The 26791-nt window shown below is 44.3% G+C and overlaps 1 protein-coding gene across 1 annotated transcript; it reads left to right on the top strand.

Moving 5' to 3' along the window:
* The first annotated feature begins 136 nt into the window (after window positions 1-136).
* surf4 (surfeit 4) lies at window positions 137-23169 on the top strand. The gene is made up of 6 exons (XM_063210325.1): window positions 137-392; window positions 9388-9574; window positions 15882-15958; window positions 16537-16580; window positions 16972-17158; window positions 20999-23169. The coding sequence occupies exons 1-6, from the start codon at window positions 345-347 to the stop codon at window positions 21263-21265; spliced, it is 810 nt and encodes a 269-aa protein (XP_063066395.1). The 5' UTR covers window positions 137-344; the 3' UTR covers window positions 21266-23169.
* The last annotated feature ends 3622 nt before the right edge of the window (window positions 23170-26791 follow it).

The following is a 26791-nucleotide window of genomic DNA, read 5'->3' as shown; positions in this document are numbered from 1 at the left end:
CATAGCAAGAAACAGACAAATAGTTGCCAAATAATAACAATTTGGCCGAAATGGACAACAGCAGTAATTGTAAATGCACAAGTGTGAATTTCTTGACCAGGCTAAAAGAGCGCATAGGTAGAGTGCTGCTCTGATCAGCATACGTGGCAAGAAGCGTTCGCGGGAGCTGTGCGACTGCGAGGGGAACATTCATCGCCACGCGAGGCATTGTGGGGAGGAGGCGGCCTAGTCTACCGAGACAGGCAGGAACTGGCAGACAGAGTGGTGAAGGAACATTTTCTAAATATTGTTGGAAATCTGGTGTTAAGTACTCATCTCGACAGCAAGCCTCTTAATTATCAGACATGGGGCAGGAAGACATGATGAGTACGGCTGAAGACGTGGCGGATCAGGTATGTGTTATTTACGGCATTTTAACCCACAAGACTGATGCAGAAATTTGGAAACAAGCTGCACTACATGAATGAGATTGGCTAATATTAGCTTAGCCGTGTAACTGCCGCGGGGCCTGACGTGCAGGGTACCTTGCGTTTGGGGGGGTGATGTTACCTGCTAATGTTAGGTACTTGTGCGGTTGGTTCGTCTGGCCCTCTATGCCAGCTGGATTTACGCCTCGATTGGGATTTCAAGACGTTAATGTCAGACCAGTGTTCAGACGACCATGCTAACATTAATTCTCGCTAGCGGTACAGAATTGGGCTTGATAGCATTTGTAGCCCCTCAGCTAAAGCGACTGAAGTAAGTGGCTAGCTCGCGACACAATTCTGGCGTATGCAAATCTGATTTCCCAACTGGACGAGGGGTGATTTTGCGTTCATAATAACCAGATAAACTTGCATTACAACTGCGCTTGCCTGTGCTAAATTTGATGTTGCACGCAATATGGTGTGCTGTACCGTTATCTTAAAGTTAAACTTATTTCGCAGTTAACCATCAACCAGTGATCAGTCACACTCAGCCAAGTGGTGTCAAGGCCAACTAAGTTAACGTCAGCCAACAACTGTGTACGTGTCATTTGTTGTTGATGTTACTGACTTTTTAGATCGGTCAATTAGCACTGTTAACGTTAGGTTACTACCCAACCGTTGACCAGAACCTTTAAGAAATGTAAGATGGATGAACGCCAGCTGTGAGGTGTTTTCATTAGTAGGCTAGTCGACGACTTGTTTTATGCTATTACTGTTGACAGTTATGTACACCAGTAGTAGGCCGACCAAATTTCCACGATTGGGCTTTGAAGAAGGCAACAAAAGTTTTTAAATTAAATGATAATGTTAAACCTCGAGGGTTACTTGCAAGTCTCATAGCGCACTGCACAGTTAGCCAGTCACTCCATTCATACGACTGAAATGTCCAGCGCATCTTTTTAAGTGCCCAGCTGCCACTAATTAGGAATATCAGTAGCAGCAAGTGCTAGTTCTAGACGGCAATCATAAACAACAAAGGAATTGTTAAAAATCTAAACAAATCTGAGGTTTGCTGGCAATGTGTGGAAAGTAGCTTGAAATGCAATATGCCAAAGCTTAACTTTGATGAGTCATATCTAAACCTAAGAGCAGTTGCACTTCTGAGTCGATTAATTTAATGCCATTTATGTTAATGTCTATACTGTATATATAAAATAATATTTATTTCGAAATGAGTCTTGTATAAGGGCTATTCTGAAGCAGTAGTTTGTGATATTAGCAGTTTTGTGTTAAGAGCAGGTTATGGGTTTGAGTGTTTTCATCTACCCAGCTGAAGCAGTAGGTCAGTGTATGTAATGGGAGCCAGCATGACATTCTTTAGTCTATAAAGAGAAAAGTGTTGAGATCCCCTGCAGTTCATATTACTGGACTCCTCACTGAGGCTGCGTGTGCGCGCGTGCATGCGTAAGAGCGAAACCAACACACACACACACACACACACACACACACACACACACACACACACACACGCACACAAACCGTGTGAAAGACAAATACTTCCGTTGTGATTGCCATACACTTTTTTTCAACCCAACATGAAGTGGAAACTCACATAGACCGGGCCGTGCCAGTGTGGTACGTGTCGCTTTGTGTGGGGAAACGTCTTCCATGGTGCCACCTCGCAGTGTTGTAGTGTCTGTTGCAGTGCCTGGTGACATGAGTGGAGTGTTCGTGGGTGATGGGAGTGAAGGGTTGCTAGGTGACATGACAGCAGGGTTGCTGGGTGACATGAGTGGAATGGAGGGTTGCCGGGTGACGAAGCGTTGCTAGGTGACATGAGTTGAGGGTTGCCGGGTGACTTGAGTGAAGGGTTTGTGGGTATCATCATGAGTGGAGTAGAGGGTTGGTGGGTGACATGAGAGCAGGGTTGCTAAGTGACCTGAGTGGAGGGTTGACGGGAGACAAAATGGTTGGTGGGTGACGTGAGTGGAGGGTTTCCACGGTGAAATGGAATGAAGGGTTGCCGGGTGACATCAGTGGAGGCCTTATCAGGCCGTAGGTGTGACTCGGCTCCTGTTATCGAAGCCGCGTTTGTCCTGAAGGCCACCTACGGCACGCTAAATTGTACTTCCGCTTTTCACAAAGACATTTAGCATGCGCAACACATCATTACTCTGTCTTCACTTAGTTACATCTCAACTCTTGGTCATATCATATCACTTTGCGGCTCATATCACTTTTCTGACCTGTTGTCTCTGATTTTTGGTGGTGTTTTGTGCTCAGTGATTTGGAGTCATTAGGCTTTACCCCTGTGCTAGGTCACTAGGCTTAGCCCCTGTGCGTGTGTGAGGCTGGTGTGCCAGCGTAGGCTATCCTTACATGTGCATTTGCAATGTAGAAATTAGAGGTGCTCCGATCACCATTTTTTGGCCCGATCACCGATACCGATCACCAAAAATCTTTATCTGCCGATCACCGATCATTGCCGATCACAGAAATTATTTCCTATTTTTTTAATAGCCTATTAATTATCCTTATTGAATATTTCTGCCCATAAACCAATCAATCTTAATTTGCACATGTCGCTTTCACAATGTAGGCCTATTATTAGGCTATTACTATTATGATTATTATTATTATTATTATTATTATTATTAGGCTATTATTATCATTATTATTATCTTTCAGCTCTTTCAGACTAGTGTTGGTAATATAGCCTACAAGTAAGTCTACAGTATTAATCAATTTATAAGTTATTGCATATAATTACTAAACTATTTAAGATTGAATTGAAACTGAAACATTACATCAATTTATAAGTTATTGCATATAATTACTTAACTATTTGAGATTGAATTGAAGCTCAGACACCTGGATCTCAGTCTCTCGTCTTCTGCATACGAGAAAAAACCCTGTCGCTTTAAATGAGCAGCCTCGTGAGGAGAGCCCCTCCCCTCTCTGTCACTCACTGACTGTCCACAGCTGCAGTGCTCCGCGACCGTTCTGCTCTCTCCCTCTCACTTCTGTCGCCGTTTGGCGTTTCAGCGACTATCAAAATAATCGACTGACTGTCAATTACAACTTTGAAAACAATAACGTTGGCATGCTTGTGCGGACAACGTGAACTTGTCGCGTGCTGACCGAGGCAACTACACAGGTTATAACGTAAAATGGCTAACGGGCGAGAAGTAGTCTATCGCAAATTACATTGTGACTGAAACACTTGAGATTCTACATACACAAAACAAGAAAAAAAAACTTCACTTGAAAGAACAGGGAACACGCACAACACAGCGTGTCTGCGAGGAAAGCTCTTTCTCTGTAACACTGTCATAGAATGTAGAATTCCCTGCACAGACTCATTGAGTTTCACCGTCCATTCTCCCTAGTTGCTGTTTGGTGTTGCAGCGACTACAAAACTAATGACCTGGCTGTCCATTAGGCTACAACTTTAAAAACAATACAGTTGATGATTGTTTTGGAAACGTTTAGTTGTTGCGTGCTGACAGGCTGTAACTCAAAATAGTGAACATGGCGAGACTGACACGTCATTCACAAATTACAAGCGTCATGTAAACTGAGCATGGATCGGAAAATCAGATCATTGTTGATGCAGATATGATTATAAATGGTGAAAATGAAGGAGGGAATTCCAAAAAGTTAAAGACAAGTAAAGATGCCTTATTTTGGTGCAGCAGCTGTGCAGAGCCAGCACCTAGGCTACATGCAGGCAGCGCCAGGTGTAAAGGCGAAATGGTTGCGTGAGGAATTTAATATCTCTGGATCGGTTTTTTGATCGGCATGTTTTTCCGATCACCGATCAGGCTATTTTTGGCCATTATCGGCCGAGCATGATCGGCTGCCGAGCAATCGGAGCACCTCTAGTAGAAATGACAGGCAGAGCAGGCTTTAGCCAAGTCAAACACAAGTCTCCAAGTGTGTGTCAGCAGCACCTGAGTGTGTGTGTCTGTATGATAAAGAATTGATAGATTATGTTTCACACTTCACTAGACAGATTTATTTGTCAAAGGTGCTCCTTTGACTGTGTGTTGACACAGAAATAGAAAATTAATCCACTGCACAGATGTGCCTAATCAAAGGACTCAATTTTAAATGAGGCACATCTTCTGTGACTATGAGCCAGTCCTGCACAGCCTATAGAGCTGGTCTATATTGTCAGTTTCAGTTTATAAGGCACTAGGGCTGGGTATTGCAGCTATGTTCCTGTATCGATTCGATTTCGATTCTGAGGGTTTTGAATCGATTAATCACGATTCGATTCGATTCAATTCGATTCACTCCGAATCGATTCAATCCGTTCCCTTTTTGGTGCAAGGATTTCCCCCAAAAGATGCTGTTGCCTATTTTTTATATAAAAATGTCAAAGGGCTGTGGCTTGACAGTGTTAACAGATTGCTAATTTGTAATAAGTAGGCCTAGGCCTAATTGACTAATACCTACTGGGTATTTTCCATAGACCTAAATGAAACAAAAAGAACAAAAAGAAAAAGAGCAAAAAAATCGATTTTGTGCCCTGTGAATCGATTATGTGAATTTTAAATGATATCGATCGATTATCGATTGAATCGATTATTTTACCCAGCCCTATGAGGCACCATGTACATTTAAAACATAAATGCTGCAATTATTTTATTCATTGTGTCAGAATTAGCCTCAGGCTGATTCACATCTGTAGTCCTATGCAGGCGTGCAGTACAGCAGTGGCTCATCCTGAGGCGTGATGACAGCATGTTTTCGGTCTACTGCAAGGCAGAGACTTCCCCATGCTACCCATAGCTGTCCGACTAGCTGTTGCTAACACTGCTGTCTGTTTGCTCTCTGCTCACTGCTCTGCTCTGCTCTGCTCCTCTCCACACTGCCTCAAATGCCGCCCTAGAGTAAGAACTGAGACGGGCTTGCTGATTGGCCAGCTAGGGGCGCTTGTGGGACTTGTTGAGCTGTGATTGGTGGGCTGAGTCTGGCTGTGCTGATGTGGACTGTGGAGGGGGCGTGGTTGTGAGTGGGAGGCAGTACTCCCTGTACTCCTTGTACCAACACAGGAGACGAGGGGAAAAAAAAACTTTCACAGGAACACATGGTGAAAGATGATATGATGGGGTATATAATCATACTGCATGCTAGTACGCTGAAATAGTGGCAGCATGTTTTCGAGTTGTTCACTTTGTGAATTTAGTGTTGAGATTTCATTCCATTAGATTTCCCAACAGTTCCCACTACTTATCATATTCTTAACATTGTTTTATTATTGGCTTGGTTTGGTTTATTTTTGTAAAATAATGAACCTTGGGTTATTGGTGTTCATCACCATGCGTTGACTGCCTTTCTGAATATAGCACAGGTCACAAATTAAATACATTATTTACGTGTGGTGCTGTGAGTTGGTGACTTTAATAGATAGTCTCCAGTGTGTGTCATTATGTAGGTCATGCATTTGAGGCCAGTGTTAATTATAATATTTATTCATCACTCACCATCACTACCATGCAGCCGTGCCTCCAAAACCTGACGCCAGAAGGGGCCGATGAAGAGAACCTGTCATGTCTGTCGTGACGTGTGCGTGTGAGAAGGCTACATATTTTCTGGCGCGTATGCCCAGTGTGTAGACCACACTCTACCACGCTATGTACTGTAATTGTCCAGCACCTGCCGAATTACTGTTTCCATGAATGTATTGGCACCCTAATTCTCAAAGGCTGTGGTGAGTTGGTGCCAACCACATGTGAGATGTGAACACAAGATGAAACTAAGGATTAAAAGTGTTATCCTTGTCGTTATCATATTTCACTAGAGGTGGTGTTGCTGTAATGTCTTATCGTAGCTATCACACTTCTCAGATCACGGAGGAAGTTGAGCATTTCTACAGCGACGGGTTTGTGTAACCACACACGCACTCACACACACAGAGTTCAGTTGGCATAGGTCTGTGTAGCACACACACACACACACACACACACACACACACACACAGCTCAATTTGCAATGAACAAACACAGTAGTTAACTAAGTTACACCACTTTTAGCAGTTCCTCTCAACCATGACCACCTTTCATTGAGAAGAACGACGTGAGTGAGGTGATGGTATTTTTTGCTTAGGTGTAGAGTGCTGCATCCTAGCCCGTGTGTGACGGTGTAGTGAAGTGATGGAAGCTAGAAAAGCTCTTCTCTTTCTCTCAGGCGACATGACCTTATTACGGAAGTTGGTGGTGAGCAAGCAGACTCTGGTAACCTAGAAGATTCTAATTCTGTTATCCAAAACGACTCACAAATGAGGACACAGCCCATACTCAGGACATAACACACAGCATACAGAGAATTAAGTGCACGCATATACTAAGTAGGGTCAGTATTTTTATTTACTTACTTACTTTTGTTTTAAGTAAAGCACGTTATAGCAAGGTTAAGTGCATATGAAATGAGTGCAGCAGATATTAGTGCAGTAATTGGGCACATAAGAGAAGGGTCCTTACTAGCTTCTTGAAGGTTGAGACTGAGAGATGTCTTGTTACCTCTGGAAGTTTGTTCACCACCACTGAGGGACAATGGCGGAGAACAGTTTTGACTGCGGCGAGCTAGCAGGAGGCAGGCCTAGACAGTAGGGATGGCACAAACCGCACCGAAAATCGAAACCGTACAATTCACAGACATACCGAACTGAACCGTGCAATCCGTGGCAAACCGCAATTCATGTACTGCCCAGAAAAATATGTAAAACAGAGATTCTTGGAGTATCTTATCCAGTCTCTCTCATTAAAACATTAGCGTATAAGACCAATCAGAGGATGACACAAATCACACCATTTTCACATTATAAGTCTATACAACCATATGTAGGATATTTAGTGATAAGTCAGATTCTATTAGCCAATTGAAAGAGGGCATTTGGAATGCTCAGACAGCGCACATCAGCTGACGACAGTTTAAGTGCAAGCGCAGGTTAGCACAAGAGGCAGTTCTCAGACACATGCAAAAGGTCAAATTCAACTTACACATCATCACTTTAGAACTGCAGTTATATAAATATTGTTTAATATTCCCGGTGCACCATTTATCATGAACTTTAAAAAAAAGAACCGTAGAGAACCGAAAACCGTGACCTTGACACCGTGATATGAACCGAACCGTGAATTTTGTGAATCGTACCACCCCTACTAGACAGTTTGTGTTCTATACATGGATTCCAAATTTTGTTTATAACCTAACTGCGCGAAACTAGCTGCACACGACTAAAGCCCTGATTGTTGGAAACCGCTGTCGGTCAAAAAAATAGCGCACATGGTTGGCTGCCAGTGTCTTTCCCCTCCTCATAACATCGTGTTTACAAACATTCAGAACCCATGTAAGTTACATGCTCAGAGCAGGCAGGCAGAGAACACAAACTGGTGTGGTACGTGGCATGCAACAGAAGACTTTTTAAAAGACCTGTAAACTGAGTGATGATTGCAGTGCAGAAGCTTGTAATTGGATTATTGCCTTTTTTTTAGTAGCAGACATCAGATGTTACAACCTCAGCTAATGCCACTCTTGTGTCAATTAAATAAATTAATTCCTAATTGGTAATTAATGTGCACTGCACTCAGTGAATATGCTTTTTAGATAATGGTGTTAAAAAAATTAGAATGATTTAATCCATACCATAGTGGCATCAACTGTGGTTGTGACATCCCGATGTCTGCTACTTAACCACAACTGGGTCATTGACTTTTTTTTTTGTGTTTGAACAAATCAGATAAGAGTCCTTACCCACACATCAGCAGCCTATACACACTACCCTCCTCGAGTCGTGATTTGTCAATGTTTGGAGGAATGTGTTTGTGGTTGTGTGTTTGTTTTGCTGCATGACCCTGGGAGTATGCCAAGAACCTGACTCACAAACCAGGTTAAGTTAACTGTGAGGTGGTGGTAAATCAACTAATAGAGGGGCCTAGAGTCCTTGTTTTCTTACCTAAATGATACCGGTGGGATATCAATTGTCAGGTTTAACTCTCCCTGTCGGTCAATGTAGCCAGGTTTATCACTTAACCATGTTCTTGGAATGCCCCTCCTGTTCTATGAGGTAACTGGCAAGTCCTGTCTGAAGTGGTTGTTGTAGCTTAGTTCTTCTGCCCGTAGCTCCTTCGGGTCTTGATCAAGTAGGCTTTAGTGCTTCTCTGCTTCAGAGCTGTTTATTTCACATCAGATGGTCTTGAATGACATTTCATCATGCGGAAGAATAAAGAATGAAGGTAAAGTTTAAAAATAAAAATATACAGCTTCGACTGGGTAACAACAAAGGCTTCTGAAGGTGGCCGTGAGGTGGCAACAGCTGACATTCTGTTGTGGTTCATGTGCCAGCAGCGGTACCCATATTATGCCAAGGACACATAAGCTTACACACAAATTTGGCCAAGTGAAGCGAACATTGCCATTCATTCCTATAAGGGAAGCGAAATGGGGCGAAGGCAAGCAAACAGGGGTGAAGTGAAGCGAAAGTAAACATTATGCAAATGAGGAGTGCATTCTCTCTTCGCTTCGCTCCTTTCGCCTGATTGTGTCCCTGCTGTAAAGGAGAACTTGTGGTTCCTGTGTGCTCAAAGCTAGCTGTGGGTGATGAATCACTTGGTTTGTGGTTCTTGGGCTGATAGTTCCTGGTAGGTCTCCTGACTCGATGACCCCTACAGCTGTGTCATTGTGGTGAGAGCTCTTACTCAGCGGTACCCACAAGTGACCTGCCACCACTACCTTTAATCGAAAGTAATTCCTGGAGTTCTTGGTTTGGTAGTTCCAGCCATTCACACAGTCAATCCCTGAGTATGTTACCTGGCCGCCCGGAGGACGTTTGGCCAGCTATTGCAATATACCTGTCTGTGTGTCTGTCCGTCAGACTGTGTGTTTGTATGTGTGTGCGTGTGTGTCTATTTGTCCTGCCATGTGGTTCTTGTGTTGATGGTTCCTGCCATGTGGCTGACTGTTGTGTTTATAGTTCCTGCGGGTGACGAAGCAGTACCTGCCTCACCTGGCGCGCCTGTGTCTGATCAGCACGTTTCTGGAGGACGGCATCCGCATGTGGTTCCAGTGGCACGAGCAGAGGGACTACATTGAGGCCACCTGGGGCTGCGGATACTTCCTGGCCACGTGCTTCGTCCTCATCAACCTCATTGGACAGCTGGGTAAGCGCTCTTCAATCTCATTCAGGACAAGATAGCTTAGGTCTCTTCAATCTCATTCAGGACAAGATAGCTTAGGTCTCTTCAATCTCATTCAGGACAAGATAGCTTAGGTCTCTTCAATCTCATTCAGGACAAGATAGCTTAGGTCTCTTCAATCTCATTCAGGACAAGATAGCTTAGGTCTCTTCAATATCATTCAGGACAAGATAGCTTAGGTCTCTTCAATATCATTCAGGACAAGATAGCTTAGGTCTCTTCAATATCATTCAGGACAAGATAGCTTAGGTCTCTTCAATCTCATTCAGGACAAGATAGCTTAGGTCTCTTCAATCTCATTCAGGACAAGATAGCTTAGGTCTCTTCAATCTCATTCAGGACAAGATAGCTAAGGTCTCTTCAATCTCACGTACCAGTGGCAGTGGCTGGCTACCATGCAGGGTACCACCCTGCCACCAAGACCAATTTGGGGTTAAATATCTTGCTCAAGGACACTTAGATGGGGTCAGGCAGAGTGGGGCTCAAACTGACAGTCACCCCACCCCAGTTAAGCAATAATATACATTCCAAAATGTAAATTAATCACTAATGTCGTCTTGCATCATCTGGGTCAGTAGAACTAGAGCATGATGGGAGATGTGTCCCTGTGGGGCAATGCAAATGCCCTTACTGCTGTTTCATCTAAGAGTGAGAAAAACACGCTTACCTCCTCTCCTTCCACGACTGCTCCCGCCATGGATTTGCCAGGTCCCCTTGCTCCTCAACAGCTGGTCGTGCCTGTGAACATAGGTTCCTGGTATGGGAAGGCTATCCTAGACACTGGTGCAAGCTGCACCCTATTACATGAATACCTGTGGTCCGATGTGATGAAGTCCAAAGCACTTAACCCATGGACACAGGGTTCTTTGTACCTAGCAAATGGAGAGCTTGTAACACCACTTGGCTGGATGGATCTAGATCTTGGTGTTCATGGAAACGTGACTGACCTGTCAGTAGCTGTCCTTCCATCTGTGGCACTGGCATACGGAATTGTCCTGGGACTAGACTTCATATACCATAGCCAAATACAGTTGAATGTCTCAGACAACTCTTTCACGTTCAAAGCCAATCCATCCGCTGTCTTCTTCTTCCAACCCGGAAGTGCACTAATCTCTACATTGTCCCCACAGTACCGGACACTACACACACACCACGTGTCGCTCATCAGTTCCATTCCACCTCCTCTGCTGTCCTTGCAACCACAACGCTTAAGCGTACAGGACTACATTGAGCGAGCAGTGTCAGCCGCTCAAATACCAGAGGATGGGAAACAACAGTTGTGTGACTTACTACTGAGCAACCCTGATGTGTGCACCCACCGCATTGGGAAAACAGAGGTGCTAAGACACGTCATCCACACTACCACCAACGTTGCTGTCAAACAAAAGCCATACCGCATGTCTCCCATCAAACAGGCCATCGTGAAGGACCATGTCCAAGAGATGTTGGCACAAGGCATCATCGAGCCATCACATTCTGGCTGGTCCTCCCCGGTTGTTCTGGTGCCTAAAAAGGATGGTGGTCATAGATTCTGCGTCGACTACAGACGGCTGAATAAGTTGACAGAGAGTGATGTTTTTCCGCTACCTAACATTTCAGAGATTTTGGAGTCCTTGGCCGGATCCACAATCTTCTCTACCATTGATCTCAACTCTGGATACTGGCAAGTAGCCATGAGCAAGGAAAGCAAACCCATGACTGCTTTCATCACTCCATCTGGCTTGTATGAGTTCAAGGTGATGCCCTTCGGACTCAAGAATGCTCCTGCCACGTTCCAAAGGTTGATGGCTACTGTATTGGAGAGACTGAATGGGAAATGCTGCCTCGTTTATCTTGACGACATTTTATGCTTCTCGAACTCAGTCTCCCAACACTTCTCCGACCTCCAGGATGTCTTTAACTGTCTGTTCCGTGCTGGCCTGACGGTGAACCTCAAGAAGAGCCACTTCTGCCTGTCTGAGGTTAAATTCCTTGGACACATCGTGAATGCTGCTGGTGTCACTGCCGATCCGGACAAAGTGACCGCAATCATGAATTACCCGGTGCCCCAAAACCTTAAGGAGGTTCAAAGGTTTCTGGGACTCTCCGGTTGGTACCACCGGTTTGTCCCAGGCTTCTCCCAGATTGCCGAGCCACTGAACCACCTGAAGAAGAAGGACCAAAGCTTTGTCTGGACTGCAGCTTGCCAACAGGCATTTGAGAAACTGAAGGCATGTCTCACATCACCACCTGTTCTAGGTCACCCCATGCCTGACCTGCATTTTGTTGTCCACACCGACGCAAGTGATACTGGTCTTGGTGCAGTGCTCACACAACGCACAGGCCCTGAGACCGAGCATGTCATTGCGTTTGGAAGCAGAACTCTGAACAAAGCAGAACGGAATTACACCACAACAGAAAAGGAGTGCCTAGCAGTCATTTGGGCCCTTGAAAAATGGCAGTATTATCTTGAGACAAAAATGTTCACAGTTATTACTGATCATGCTGCACTCCAATGGGTCCTGACGTCTACGAAAACATCCAGTCGACTCCTGCGATGGGCTCTGCGACTGCAGAAGTTTGATTTCATTGTGGAATATCGCAAGGGAAAACTAAATGTAGTCCCCGATGCCCTCTCTCGTGTTCCACCTCCAGCTGGGTCGATTGCAACCGTTCAGATCCAGAAGGTAGACAGTTTCCCTCTGACTGCTGACATCCTGTACACAGAACAACACAATGACACACACATTCAAAACATCCTCAAGGCACTGGCAGAAAACGACCCAAAAATGCAGCAAGACTTCACTGTGATGGAAGACATGGTGTATCGAAAGACCACCAACAACGGCAAGACACTCCACCGCCTGTACATCCCGGCATCCTTGCGGGACGAGATCTTCCATTCCTACCATTCGTCACCTATTAGTGGACACTGCGGAACATTCAAAACTTACAAAAGACTCTATGACAGGGCTTACTGGCCAGGAATGTGGACGGACGTGAAACATCGGATTGCTTGTTGCCAGCGGTGTCAGACCAGAAAGGCTGACAACAAGAAGCCTGCCGGAAAAATTCAGCAGACAGAGGTGAAGAGACCCAATGAAATGGTGGGAGTGGACATCATGGGCCCTTTTCCTCGAAGCACAGAACAAAATGAGTACCTCATCGTCTTCGTTGATTACTACACCCGGTGGGTTGAGCTTTTCCCAACCAGAACAGCCACTGCACCAGTTGTTGCCAAACTCTTCAAGAGAGAAATTCTCACTCGCTGGGGAGTCCCTGACTTCATAGTCTCTGATAGAGGCTCTCAGTTTGTCTCCTCCCTGTTTAAAGAGCTCTGCAACAGTTGGGCAGTCACGCCAAAGCTCACAACAGCATACCATCCACAAACCAACATGACGGAACGTGTGAACAGAAATATCAAGGCCATGATTGCATCTTTTGTCGACGACAATCACAGAAGGTGGGATCAATACTTACCTGAATTTCGGTTCGCCTTGAACTCGTTTGTCCACGAGACAACAGGAGTTACCCCTGCGGAACTGCAGCTTGGACGCAAACTGCAAAGTCCAATGGACAAACTCCTGTCCAGTCACAGTTTGTGCCCTGATGATTCTTCCTACGATGTAGTAAAACATCTCAAAGACCTGCAAAACAAAGCAGATCAAAGCAGTAAGATGGCAAAACGCAGACAACTGCGAAATTACAACAAAAACAGAAGAGATGTCACTTACCTGCCGAAGGACAGGGTCTGGGTGCGCAATCATCCTCAGTCTTCTGCAGCACGCTACTTCTCGGCCAAGCTGGCTCCAAAATGGAAAGGCCCGTACAGAATTGTCCGGCAGTTAGGTCCTGTGAATTTCCAGGTGGTCCGGGAGGACACTGGAGAGGACCTCTGCACTATTCACGTACACAACCTTAAGCCATGCTTTCCAACAGCAGCGGAACTGGATGCCCGGGAGAGGGAAGGTCTTCGGACACTCTTCGAGGAATCGTCGGATGAAGAAGACTTCCCTGGCTTCCAAGATTGACCCTCACAACCTACGGTTGTTCTTCCATGGGGGGGAGAATGTGACGGTCTGTCTTCTTCCCCTCCCCCGCTCACCTGCGCTGAGCTCGGAGCTCGTCCCAATTAAGCGCAGCTGAGCGCAATTGCAATCAGTGTGGCATTCCAGTTTCCTCTTGTTTCAAAAACTCCCCTCACTCACTCCAAAATGAGAGCAGTAACACGCACACACGCACACAACACAGTAACATTTGTGAGCCCGAGTATCCAGCCTGGATCGAACACAGTTACGTTTGGTACTATTGCTACGGAGCCTTCGTGATATCCGAAATAACTGCCGTAAGCGTGCCGACATTGTCTTTGCCTAAGAAGAATGGAATACATCGTCTAAAAGGACCTGGGTGGTTCCCTCTTCAATAAGAAGACTCGTGAGTAAATGAACTGGCTGGATATTGCCACTAACTTCGCTGGCTGCTCTCTCCGTCTTGCCCTTCACCCCCAAACAATACACACCTTGACAAGTTACAACGCAACTCCACCACAAGCCCAGAAACGCACACAATTCCACACACACACATTACAACACTACACTACACTACACATCTTCTCTATCTTCTTCCTCTCCTTTTTTAGAGAGTTGATAACGACTATTTTTTGTTCTTGGGACATATTGGATTAATGCCGTTTGGATTTAATACCTTTTTTGTTGGATATACCTTTTTTGTTGGATTAATGAACATTTAATGAATGAAGATTGTGAAAGTTAAGGAACTGCCTCGTCTCATGCTTTCCACTGACTGATTCACTGATATTTTTGCTGACGGTGTTTTGGGATTTAATATTTTTTTAAAGATTGCAGTTCCCCCAATCACCACACCGTTACAAAGTCATTGTCTGGCCAGGTCGCCATTGTCTGCAATGGGACCTGCCATTGTCTGCAGAAGGTATTGCTGTCTGTACTGGGCGTATGGCACTAGAGAGAAGATAAAGAAGGGTGTAGTCCTCCTTGTTCTTTTGTGGGCAGCTGTGGTCTAATGGTTAGGGAGCTGGTCTGCAAGGCACCTAACCCCACATCGCTCCAGGGACTGTAACCAATAGCCTGTAATATGTATCTGTAAGTCGGTTTGGATAAGAAAGAGTCTGTTAAGTGTAATGTAAAAATGTGATGTGTGTACAGTACAGTGAGGGAGAGAGGAAGGCGAGTAACCAAAAAGGATATCGAGTGAAACAACATGGAATTTTCATTTCATATTCACTCATTTGCTTATTTTATGACACTGGTGTGGAAGAGGAGGCTTAGGCTACACTGTTGCAGCGTTTTACTGTGCTTGTCTCATAGTATGTTTCTTCCCTTTGTCTTCTTGTTCAAGTCATTCTGTAATGTACCCTAATGCGTACGTAGATTGTAATCATGGTGTAATGTAATTTTGAGCTGTCTGCGTCATTAAAATTTGAACATGTGCAGACTAGTTACTTCTCTGTTTAACCCTTCTGTTCTGTTGAAGATTTGAGCGTATATACATACACACACACTATCTCTCTCACACTCACACTCACACTCACACTCTCACACTCTCACACTCTCACACACACACACACACACACACACACACAAGGAATCAATACGTCCTCTTGATCTGCAATCTGCATTTGGAAATACAAGCCTGCTTGGTATGGCGGCTCCAACGTGTCCCAACCTTTACTCAAATTAAGTACAAAACTAATACTGAAATAAAGTATAAAACTGTCCTCACAGGTTGTTTTTGCTGGCAGCCATCCGATGACTGCACATACAGGTTTTTGTGGTTGTTGGCATTCTCTGTGCTAAACGTTGATCAGTCTATAACATCAGAGACATTTTTCAAGAGCACGTTGGGTCTTGACAGGCAGCGCTGTGCAGTATGAATGTTGCAACAAAGCATACGTGACTGTCCATACTGCATACTCGCCTAGAGAACAAACCAGACTTTTAAAAAAAATACATTGTATAGGGCTTTTTGCTGTCATTATGACCGATAGTTAAGAATGGGAGAGGAAACGAGCGGGAGAGAGAGATGGGACAGGGCTGGGAAAAGGCCCAGCTGGACTTGAACCCGGGTCTCCATGAGCATGCCAGCATTGAATTCATAATACAAACACACAATCTCACGTTGTCAAGTGACTGTGACGATGGATGTTTTTCTTCTGTCTGCATGTATGTTCCTAACTGTGTGTGTGTGCGTGCGTGCGTGCGTGCGTGTGTGCGTGCGCGTGTGTCCTCGTGTGTCTGTTGTGTTTCTCTTACAGGTGGCTGTGTCCTTATCCTCAGTAGAAATTTTGTGCAGTACGCTTGCTTCGGCCTCTTTGGCATCATTGCACTACAGGTGAGGCTTTGGAATGTTGTAGAAACATAGTAACAGTGACAAATGTCCTTCTCTATTGTATATGGCTGTAGAACACTGAGCAGTTTCAATCTGAGTGGGAACACACTTGATGCACTTACAAAACGTATTGATGCAAGAATAATTATAATCTGTAGTATCTGTATAATCCGTAATCGTTCTGTGTGTTTCTGGTTAAAATGTGTTCTTGCGTGAGCTCTTGCCAGTGAATTATGTGACATCTGTACCAGGAGGAGACATCTCTCCCGATTTTGTCTCAGACAAGAGTTAGCACTAAGCTGAACTATGACCTGTGTGTTTCTTCTTCTTTGGTGCGCTAAGAAGACACGACAGCAGTGGAATGGGGAGTGAGAGAGGGATACAGACGCCAAGCGAGGAACTTGTTTTCCAGCCTCTCTCTCTCTCCTTTCGTGAAAGTCAATTGTTGTGGTCCCGCTGTGTATTGTCAAATTGATTAATTTTCTTGACATGCTTACAAAAGATGGATAGAATCTATAAATGTATTTCAGTGTTTTTCTTAATGAAATGCTTCCCCTTGCTTGTCCTCTGCTCTCCTGTAGACTGTTGCCTACAGTATTCTATGGGACTTGAAGTTTCTGATGAGGTAAACACCATACCCCCCCCCCCTCCAACACACACACACACACACACACACACAGTATAGTATAGTCAGATGTGTGTGAAGATTTGTGCAATGTGTGTTATGTGTATTTTGCTGGACGCATTCATTTCACACGGGATTAACAAAGTTTACTCTCTCTCTCTCTCCATCCACCTCTTTCTGTCTGTCTATCTATCTTTCTTTCTTTCTTTCTTTCTTTCTTTCTTTCTTTCTTTCTTTCTTTCTTTCTTTCTTTCTTTCTTTCTTTCTTTCTTTCTTTCTTTCTTTCTTTCCTCTTTCTCCATCTCTTCTTTCTTCCTTTCTTTTCTCTCTCTCTCTTTCCCTCCATCCACTTTCTTTCTTTCTTCCCTACCTCCCTCCATCCCCCCTATAGGAACCTGGCGCTGGGTGGGGGTCTGCTGCTGTTGCTGGCGGAGTCTCGGTCGGAGGGCAAGAGCATGTTTGCGGGGGTGCCGTCCATGGGGGAGAGCTCCCCTAAGCAGTACATGCAGCTGGGGGGCCGCGTGCTGCTCGTCCTCATGTTCATGACACTGCTGCACTTCGACTCCAGCTTCTTCTCGGTAAGCACTACTGCACCTGTGGATGGCTGGATGGAGGGAGAGGAGAGGAGAGGAGAGGAGAGGAGAGGAGAGGAGAGGAGAGGAGAGGAGAGGAGAGGAGAGAACAGAACAGAACAGGAGAGGAGAGAACAGGAGAGGAGAGGAGAGGAGAGGAGAGAACAGGAGAGGAGAAGGGAGGAGGGATGGAGGAGTGGTGGGGTGGAGGGATGTAATGGTGGAGGAGGGCAGTGTGTACTTCTGGTCCTCCTGTTGATGACCCTGCTCAACAACTTCTCTGAATAGACGAATAGACCAGACACGACTTAAAGAAGTCCAGAGACAAAAGTGAATTCCACCCTTACCTCTCCCTACAACCAGAGAGTGTTTATGGGTAGTACGAGAGAAGAATCTTGCGACTTTTTCCGGGTGGTACTGTCCACTGAGTGGCGCCATCCAGACAGCGCAGAGGAACGCCAAGGAGCGCAGAGGCTGTTGAAATGAATGGGATCCCATGGAGCTCAAACACGATGCTGCCATTGCTTTGGGAGAGAATTGGTATCATCGTTTCATTTTATTAGATGCGTCCCACGCATCTCTATAAGAGGCTTTGGTGTCCGTCCGTCCGTCCGTCCCTCCGTCCGTCCGTCCCTCCGTCCGTCCGTCCGCCCTCCCGTGATGTGTTTCCCTCCCGTGATGCGTTTCTGAATTGTGATTCCCTCCTGTGATTCCCTCTTGTGTCCACAAGGTGGCAGTCGCTCAGTTTTGGCCTGGAGCTCATGCGTGCAAACCAACCGTGCTCTTTGCCAGTGAGAAAAACATGGCGGCACTTCCTGTTGATTTTCACATGAAAGTTTTGCTTAATTTAAAGTCCCTAAGCGACTATAAATGTTGTGGCTTCCATATATTGATGTAAAAGTGCCCCACGAAGTAATGAAGCACAACAAAGTTACTCCACATTACCATTTGACCACTCGTTTTTCTATGCTAACAGGGTAGCTAATGTAGCATTGTAAATGATCCAGGGAGAAAGGGGGAAATGTTGTGATTTCAGTCCGCCTGAGGCAACGATTTTCGTGGGGAAGATGACCTGCATCTCGGTGGCATTGAACCACGCCCCCGTGCCTTATTTGGCTCGCTCAGCACGTGCGTCCTCAGTCCAATCGCAATGCTTTATTTTCCCCAGACGTTTAATCGCATTTAAGTGAAAGTGCCATGTATACACATCGCAAAATAACTCTTAATCCGATCTATTTAAATCGCATTTATTAAATCGGACTTAAAAACATCATGTACACGTAGCCAATGTCTCATTGATTAGTTTATGGAACTTACGGTTTGTCTGTTACGGTCCACGAAGACAATATCCACGTGAAAACGCAAACGCCTGCAAACCACTGTTTTGACAGAAATACAGTTCACCTGTCGCCTACTCTGTTTTCTTCCCAAAGCGGCATTTAAAAGTATTCCATGAAATCCAACATCAACGTCACTTCAAATAGGTGACAGCATCATGCTCACACATGAAATAACACTTCAGTGAGGGGGGGACATCACTGCTCTCATATTAAAGTGAAAAGAGAATTTCACATTTTAGTTTATTTAATGTAGGCCTATGCAAAATTGCAAATAGCCTATTCATTGAAATCTGTCCAGAAAGGGTTGTAATGTTTGCCTGTTTTTTATGTTTGTAATTAAAAAAAAAAAAAAAAAAAAAAAAAAGTGATTTAAAAAAAAAAAAAAATAGCCTAACAAAAATAGAGATTTTATGTTAAAAAAAATGTGATATGGGATGGACCGATGGCCCCCCTAAGCTAAATTCGCCTTAGGTCCCCACATTGCTAAATGTAGTGTAAGGGATTATTTTGAAAAGACAGTAACATGTAATCAGCAATGCATTACAGTTTTTCAGTAAATTGCCCAACACTGTTGAAATCCTATGGTACTTTTTCAAATCCAGGCTTATACAGTACATGGTAGGCTTATTGATAAATTGCCTTGACAGGTTATGAGGAGGCCAAGGGGGCGTTTGGGCAAAAAAGGTTCAGAACGGGCATAGACGGACGCATCTGTTGTCCGCCTGTCAGACTTGTTTTTCCCAAAGGCAGGATAGATTATCCTTTCAAACGGCAGTTAGTTTGAATGTTTAAACTTGCTGGATCTTTGTAAAATACGTCTTTATTGTCAATATGACGTCACGAGTGGCTTCACACACTGCGTTTAGATTGGTCGGCCGGCTGCATTGCTGTGATCACGACGACCGTAAAGCAATTTTGTTAGCAAGATGCTAGCGGAGCCTGACTCATAAATGCCAACGCTGTAGGAAATCAGAAGGACATAATTCCCAGGTTATTGTACATTTCATTGAAATCCACATTGGTTTCTCAGAACTTACAGTAATATTGTCAAGTTTCAGCAGACAGCGAGCACAATTGTCAGTTATTAGCGCCAGCCTTATGAGCTCTGCTGTCTCGACAGCGCTCCCTAGGTGAACTGCAGGCACGGGTTTGAGGGCGAGATTCAACACTGTATGTAAACCCACTGTGCTACAACTCTGTCCATGGCTGAAGTGACCTTGAGCAAGGCACCTAAACCCACATTGCTCCAGGGACTGTAACCAATACCCTGAAAAATAATAACTGTAAGTCGCTTTGTATAAAAGCTTCAGCTAAGTGTAATGTCACGTAATGGAAAAAGAAACACTTGCGATTTCTTGTGTTTTGAAGTCTGGCCAGTAGGTGGCACTGGTGTGTAAGGGGCTGTCTATCACGCATTACTGAAGTGTTCAAGCATCACGTGTAACCAGTTAGGGGCAACCTGGATCCAGAAGCTACAAACCAGTGCCAATTCTCCTGAATGACTTGGGTTACCATTTCGAATATGTGGCTGTGGATTATGGATTGTGGATTGTGGATTGTTGCACTGGATTGTGGATTGAATTACTCCTGAATCCAGGTTGCGCACCACTGTGATTAGCACGCCTTTCCCTGTAACTGTCCCTGCCCTTATCATACTGAATGCCATGAACAGGTAATGTGGTGTAATGTAAAAACTGCTCTGCTCCGCTCCACTCTCTCCACTGTCGTAATTGTAGTGTAGGGTAATGTCTTCTCAGCTCTCCCCTCTGAAGGTGCTGCTGGTTGGCACTGCCCTGATCACCCTCATGTTGTACTGTAGTGTAATGTAATATCTGCTCTGCTCTCCAATATAGATCCTTCAGAACATGGTGTGCACTGCCATACAATATAATTTAATGTAGTGTAGTGTAGTGTAATGCAGTTTATCACATCGAGGTCATTCTGTAGAGTGAGCTGTTCACTTGAATGGGGCTCCCCAACATTCCCACATCTGCTATTTCGGAATAACAACACGGCTATAGCAGCACGCTGTCTATGGCAACGGACAGAATGCCTGTTGCCTGGCGACGTCAGCTGATTTTGACACTTCGAAAACGGCTGGCCTGTGCAAAATTTGTATTGTCTAGGTCAGGGGTGTCAAACTCAAATTGACAGAGGGCCCAAATCAAAATCTGGAACAAAGTCGCGGGCCAAATAAAATTACTCTGTGGGCCAGATTTGTAATGTTTCATCTACTCTTTCCCCCTCTCTTCTCTCCATTCCAGATCCTTCAGAACATGGTCTGCACCACGCTCATCATCCTGGTGTAGTCTAGTGTAATGTGATGTGATGTGATGTTATATCTACTCTTTCCCCCTCTCTTCTGTCCACTGTAGATCCTTCAGAACATGGTCGGCACTGCGCTCATCATCCTGGTGTAGTCTAGTGTAGTGTAATGTAATGTAGTCTAGTGTAATGTGATGTAATGTCTCATCTGCTCTTTCCCCCTCTCCTCTCTCCATTCCAGATCCTTCAGAACATGGTCGGCACTGCCCTGATCATCCTGGTGGCGATCGGCTTCAAGACCAAGCTGGCGGCGCTGACTCTGGTGCTGTGGCTGCTGGCCATCAACGTCTACTTCAACGCCTTCTGGTCGGTGCCGGCCTACAAGCCCATGCACGACTTCCTCAAGTACGACTTCTTCCAGACCACCTCGGTCATCGGGGGCCTGCTGCTGGTGGTGGCCCTGGGGCCCGGCGGGGTGTCCATGGACGAGAAGAAGAAGGAGTGGTGAGAGGGGAAGAGACGGCGGGATGGATGGATGGATGGACGGAGAGAGAGAGAGAGAGGGAAAGAGAGTTGGGGAGCACATGTGAAGAACCTCCCCTATTCTACTTTCTTTCTGTCTCTTGGATGGATTGATGGACAGAGATAGAGAGGAGCAGAGAGAGGGACTGAAGGAGAGTAAGAGAGAGAACGAAAGAGAGAGGGGAGGGAGAGCACCCGCAAAGAAGCTCTCTTTTCTCCCTCTTTTTCTTTTCTTTTCTCTTCTCTCGTCCCTCTTGTCCGGCTTCTTCAATGACCACATCAACTGCTACAACCCTACCAACAATTACACCATCAACGACCACAGCACCACCACCACCTGCCTGTCTGTACACCACACCACTGCCCCAGTCATCCACACACACACCACTGAAACCATGGACCCCTTCAAACCCCTCAACCCCCATGGACCCCTTAAAAGCCCTTAAAACCCTTTGAGGAGTAAGGACTTTCCCCAGGTTCTTCTAGAATTTTACTTGAACACTCTACAGCTCCCATAGACGTCTGTATTAAAAATCTTGCAAAGGCCTCATAACATGACATCATAATGAGGACTCAAAATTTGGGCAAAATTCTAATCACATTTGTGATGGCACTCCTCAAAGGGTTAACCCCCATGGACCCCTGCAGTCCTGCACCCTGGACCTCAAAGCCCCAAACCCCCCTGCCCTGCCCCCCTGCCCTCTGCCCTGCTCTGGTCTACACATAACCCTGCTGCTGCCCACAAGGTGCAAACCAATCACAACATTGCACACTGGAAACTTTCAGTTACAGCACCCAGCTCACCTTCACCCCCAACTTCCCCAGCGTTCTCATTATTTTTTTTATCATTATTTTCATTTTCATTTTTAGTTTTTTTTTTTTTTTAAATCACATGATTGGCCAGGTGAAATGGAGCCGTTATCATACACCCGTTGCTCCCTTGTTCAACGTTGCCGACACATGACAAATGACTTGAGACTGGATCGCAGCAGCATCCTTCTGCTTCGCACACATCCCTCTGCTTTGTGGGTGGTGGTGAAGGGTGATCACTTCATTTGTTCTCTCTAACTCCCCCTGCTGTTGAATCTGTGAGTTGCATTGGGACTAACGATGTCAAGTCTTTTGTTGATTTTGAATGGCTTGTCCTCACACAAAGGGGGGTTGGGGGTGTAGGATGCTAATTACATGGTGGTACATGTTCATAGTGTAACTTGCATACATTTCAAGCTGGGGAAGAGTGTTGTGTGTGTGTGAGCTGTTGTTCGGTCGGTTTATTGGTTTTTATCGTCCTATGACAGGAAGTGCACAGCTCTCTATTTTTTTTTTCTTCCATAATTTAAGATGAGGACCGGTGAGGTTGCTCACAATATATCACTTTGAGATGGTGTGCTAAAGTTTTCTGTCTTTACTTTCTCTTTCTGTTTCAATTGATTTCTTCCTCTCTCCCTCCCTCTTTCTTGTTTCCTCTTTTTCTGTCAGTCTCTCTTTCTCTCCCTCTCTCACTCACTCACTCACACACACACACACATTTCCTTCTTTCATGAATGCCTCCCCCTTTTGATGCTTTTGACGTATCTGTGACTCCTGTCACATGTCAACTGGGCATTGCGTGTCTGAAGGCTGGTGGTGTGTACAGTCTTTGGCAACACAGTGGCAGTGATGCAGGGTACAGCATGGGTGTCGACGTCTCAACTCCCCAACATGGTTTAAACAGCCTCCACCTCCACCTCCACCACCACCAATGCCAGCTCCTTTGGACTGTTTGTACTGTGCATTTCTGGGCTAGTTCATTCCCTCATCTCTGTACGCCTGTGTCTGATCAAGGTAGGAACCGGGAGATTGCAGTTGCAAAAAAAATGAAAAACACACACACACACACACACACACAAACAAATACAAAACAAAAAGAAAAAAGAAAAATGCCATATTTTATGAACCTGACAATACAGAGGCAAGCCAAACTGGAGAAGAGAACCAGTTCACACCCGCTTTTGTGTGTTGCTCAGTGTTTTTGCTGTTCAAGAAGATAAAATGTACTCATTGTATTGATTTTCAGAAATTTATATTGTACTTTTGATTTTCTTTTTGTGTGATCATGGCGGAGAATTAAAAAAAAAAAGGCAAAAAGAAAACAAACTTCAATTGTGGTTCTTATGTTGTTGAAGATCCTGCTGTCGTTCTGAAAGTCATAGTGATACAGCAAGGGTGTAGCCATGGGAGGAAAGCATTTAATTTAGCTTAATAGGGGTACGCCACTATTTTTGGGCTTAATACAGTTGGCCAGGGTTTGTATAGGTGGTAAAGTGTCTTATTTTTCATGTAAGCCGTTGTCTTGTTTTAAGACAAGTTAAAAGAGGGAGCATGTCGCTAAGCTAGTGAAAGTCAATGGATCCGTGTAGCATGCAATGCTACACGGATCCATTGACTTTCACTAGCTTAGCGACATACTCCCTCTTTTAACTTGTCTTAAAGCAAGACAACGCTTAACATGAAAAAAAGACACTTTACCACCTTTATAAACCCCAGCCAACTATTTTAATTGTGTTAACCCCCAAAATAGTGGCATACCCCTTTAATAGGCAGGCATGTTTATATCTCTTCACACACACTCTTCACGTGCCCATTTCACCTGGGTTTCTTGTCAGTCGAATTGGTGTTTGGTGTTTTTTTTAATAGATTAAAGTCGATTAGTTGTTTGCATCTCTAGAAGAAAGCATTTGAAGATTTGCATTGCATGCTACACGAATCCATTGAATTTCACTAGCCTAGCGACATACTCCCTCTTTTAACTTGTCTTAAAACAAGACAATGCTTAACATGAAAAAAAGACACTTTACCACCTTTATAAACCCCAGCCAACGATTTTAACCGTATTAAGCACCAAAATAGTGGCATACCCCTTTAATAGGCAGGCATGTTTATATCTCTTCACACACACTCTTCACGTGCCCATTTCACCTGGGTTTCTTGTCAGTCGAATTGGTGTGTTTGATGTTTTTTTTAATAGATTAAAGTCGATTAGTTGTTTGCATCTCTAGAAGAAAGCATTTGATTTAGTATAATGTCAGTTAGGGCTGCACAATTAATCGAAAATAATCAAAAATCGTGATAAAATTGTGTAATCGAAGTTGTGATGTCAATCGTGATTTAATCGTGGCAATAGTGATCTACCTTTGAGGGTGTGTAAGAACCCAAAACGTAATAACTGCCCATAACGTAATAACTGCCCATAACGTAATAATTTGGGCGTAATAAAACCCATAACGTAATAACTTGCCCATAACGTAATAAAAATTCCTTACCCATAACGTAATAACGTTCTGCCCATAACGTAATAAGTTATTACGTTATGGGCATGTTATTACGTTATGGGCCTTACACTAAAAAAAAGCTTTGATAATGTAATAACGATGCCCATAACGTAATAACTGGCAGTAACGCACAGATGACTTCAGTATTTGCAATGCACTTTACTATTGTACTGTTCATATTTCGTCTGACCTCTATTGTTGCAGCAAATAACAGTGACTGGATATTTAAGTGGGCTTGCAGAGCAAGGCCAGATTCTAGTAATCTCTAAGTCAGTGGTTCCCAAACCTTTTTCCCCGCGCACCCCCTTTCACATTTCAATGTGGTTCGCGCACCCCCTAAGCAAATGTTGCACCACCGCACATTTTGGGTAATCCTGATTTCCAATCGATCTGATGTTTTTTTCTGCCATAATTAAAATAGAACTTATTGCATGACAAGTCTGTGAGTTAAAAATTACACTTCAGATGGATCCTTCCAATTAAAACTACCTGACGTTCATTCATACTGGATAAAAAACACACATATGCACCCTGCTCTATTCAGCTCGGGCACCCCCTGGTGACAGGCCGCGCACCCCCAGGGGTGCACGCACCACAGTTTGGGAAACCCTGCTCTAAGTAAAGTTTATGCTTGCTTGCTTGCTTTATTCTCTTGTGCAGGGCGGTAAAAATAGAAAATGGATCTCCTCCTAGGCCTTTCCAGATAGAGACACCGTTCAAACACTAAAACGACCGGCTCGGCTTGGAGATCATTTGTTCTGCTATAGCGTGTCCTTGTCTCTTGTCGTTTTTCCGCTTTTTGGCGATTTTGTGCAAGTTTGGGTCCCCATTGAAAACAATGGTAGAACCTTCATGAACCAAGGTTCCGCCACTCTAAAGATCAGAGTGTAGGAGGCTTTTTCGTTCATAAAACATCAACACTTTCACCTAGAAGTTTAGTTGACGCATTGTTAGCGAGCTCTATGGGATGTCTCCCAAGTTTTATCTCCCAACTCCCATTACTTTTTAAATGGCAGGTGTGTAAAAACGACAGGGCTTTTACATTGGTTTTCCCATTGAGGCTTGAAGTGCCTTTTTCAAGAGGTCAGCGCATGTCCCACAAGAGGTCTATTTGTGACTGAACCGTTTAACCTATAAACTTCATTCAGAGACTGTTAGAGAGATCACACGTATGACTCCGATCAGTAAGCAGGACACGTGCCAATTCCTTTTATTTTTTAGCAACATCAAGCTAAAGACAAAAAAACTGTTTCTGATTCTGCCCTCTGCCTTAGAGCACCATACTAACTGCCATTCAGTCAATCAGAACAGGTGCAGCCAATATAGGGTTCCATCTCAACTGTCACTTTCTCTCAACATTCTATTCTTAACGAGCAACTGCTCTGTAGTTCTAGAAGTCTATTGTTCAGCTCTTCAATGCAATGTAATATTGTCTTGCTGTAATGCTTTTCATAGGCAGCTGCTTGGCCCAATGGTAATAGTCCTGCAATATGGAGGTTGGGAGCTTGAATCCCACTCGGACTCATGTTGATTTTCAAAATTATATCATGCAGTGTTCCTTATCCAGTTTAAAAAATACCATGTATGTCATTTAGTATCAATGACAAAGGTGCTGGATTAGAGATATGGAGGTTGGGAGTTCGAATCCCACTCGAACCCATGTTGATTTTCAAAATTATATATGCAGTGTTCCTTAGCCAACTTCAAATACCATGTATGTCATTTAGTATATCCCCAAAACGCAGAGCTACAACACTTTCAAGATGGCTGAATCCAAGATGGCTGAATTGTTTGGCCCATAACTTCTGACTGGGTGGATGGATTTTTTTCCAACATTTCTTTTAGCTTTGTTTTCTCAATAGTACTTTGTTTCATCTCTGCCCCAAAAGGCAAGCCCGCTTCCAGCATTTTCTGTGAGAATGCAATCTATCCTTATCCTCTGCATTTCCTATGTGTTCAATCCAATTGTCTAACTACGAAGTTTTTAGCTATTTTAATAATGACAAATACATAGCCTACAGTATTCAAAATTTCAATTCCTTTAATGCAAACATTTGAACTGCAAATTTCATACATGAACTACACAGATAGTGAAATTAAATGTCTTTTGTTTGTTATACAAAAAATGTTAATTAAACTGACAGACTGCTATTCTGTATAAAATTCTATTTTACCAGAATACTTTTCATCATATTGAAATG

Source organism: Engraulis encrasicolus, chromosome 11, assembly GCF_034702125.1.
Source record: "Engraulis encrasicolus isolate BLACKSEA-1 chromosome 11, IST_EnEncr_1.0, whole genome shotgun sequence".
Lineage (NCBI taxonomy): Eukaryota > Metazoa > Chordata > Actinopteri > Clupeiformes > Engraulidae > Engraulis > Engraulis encrasicolus.
Note: the sequence above shows the minus strand (reverse complement) of the source record. Positions and strands in the feature narration are given on the sequence as shown.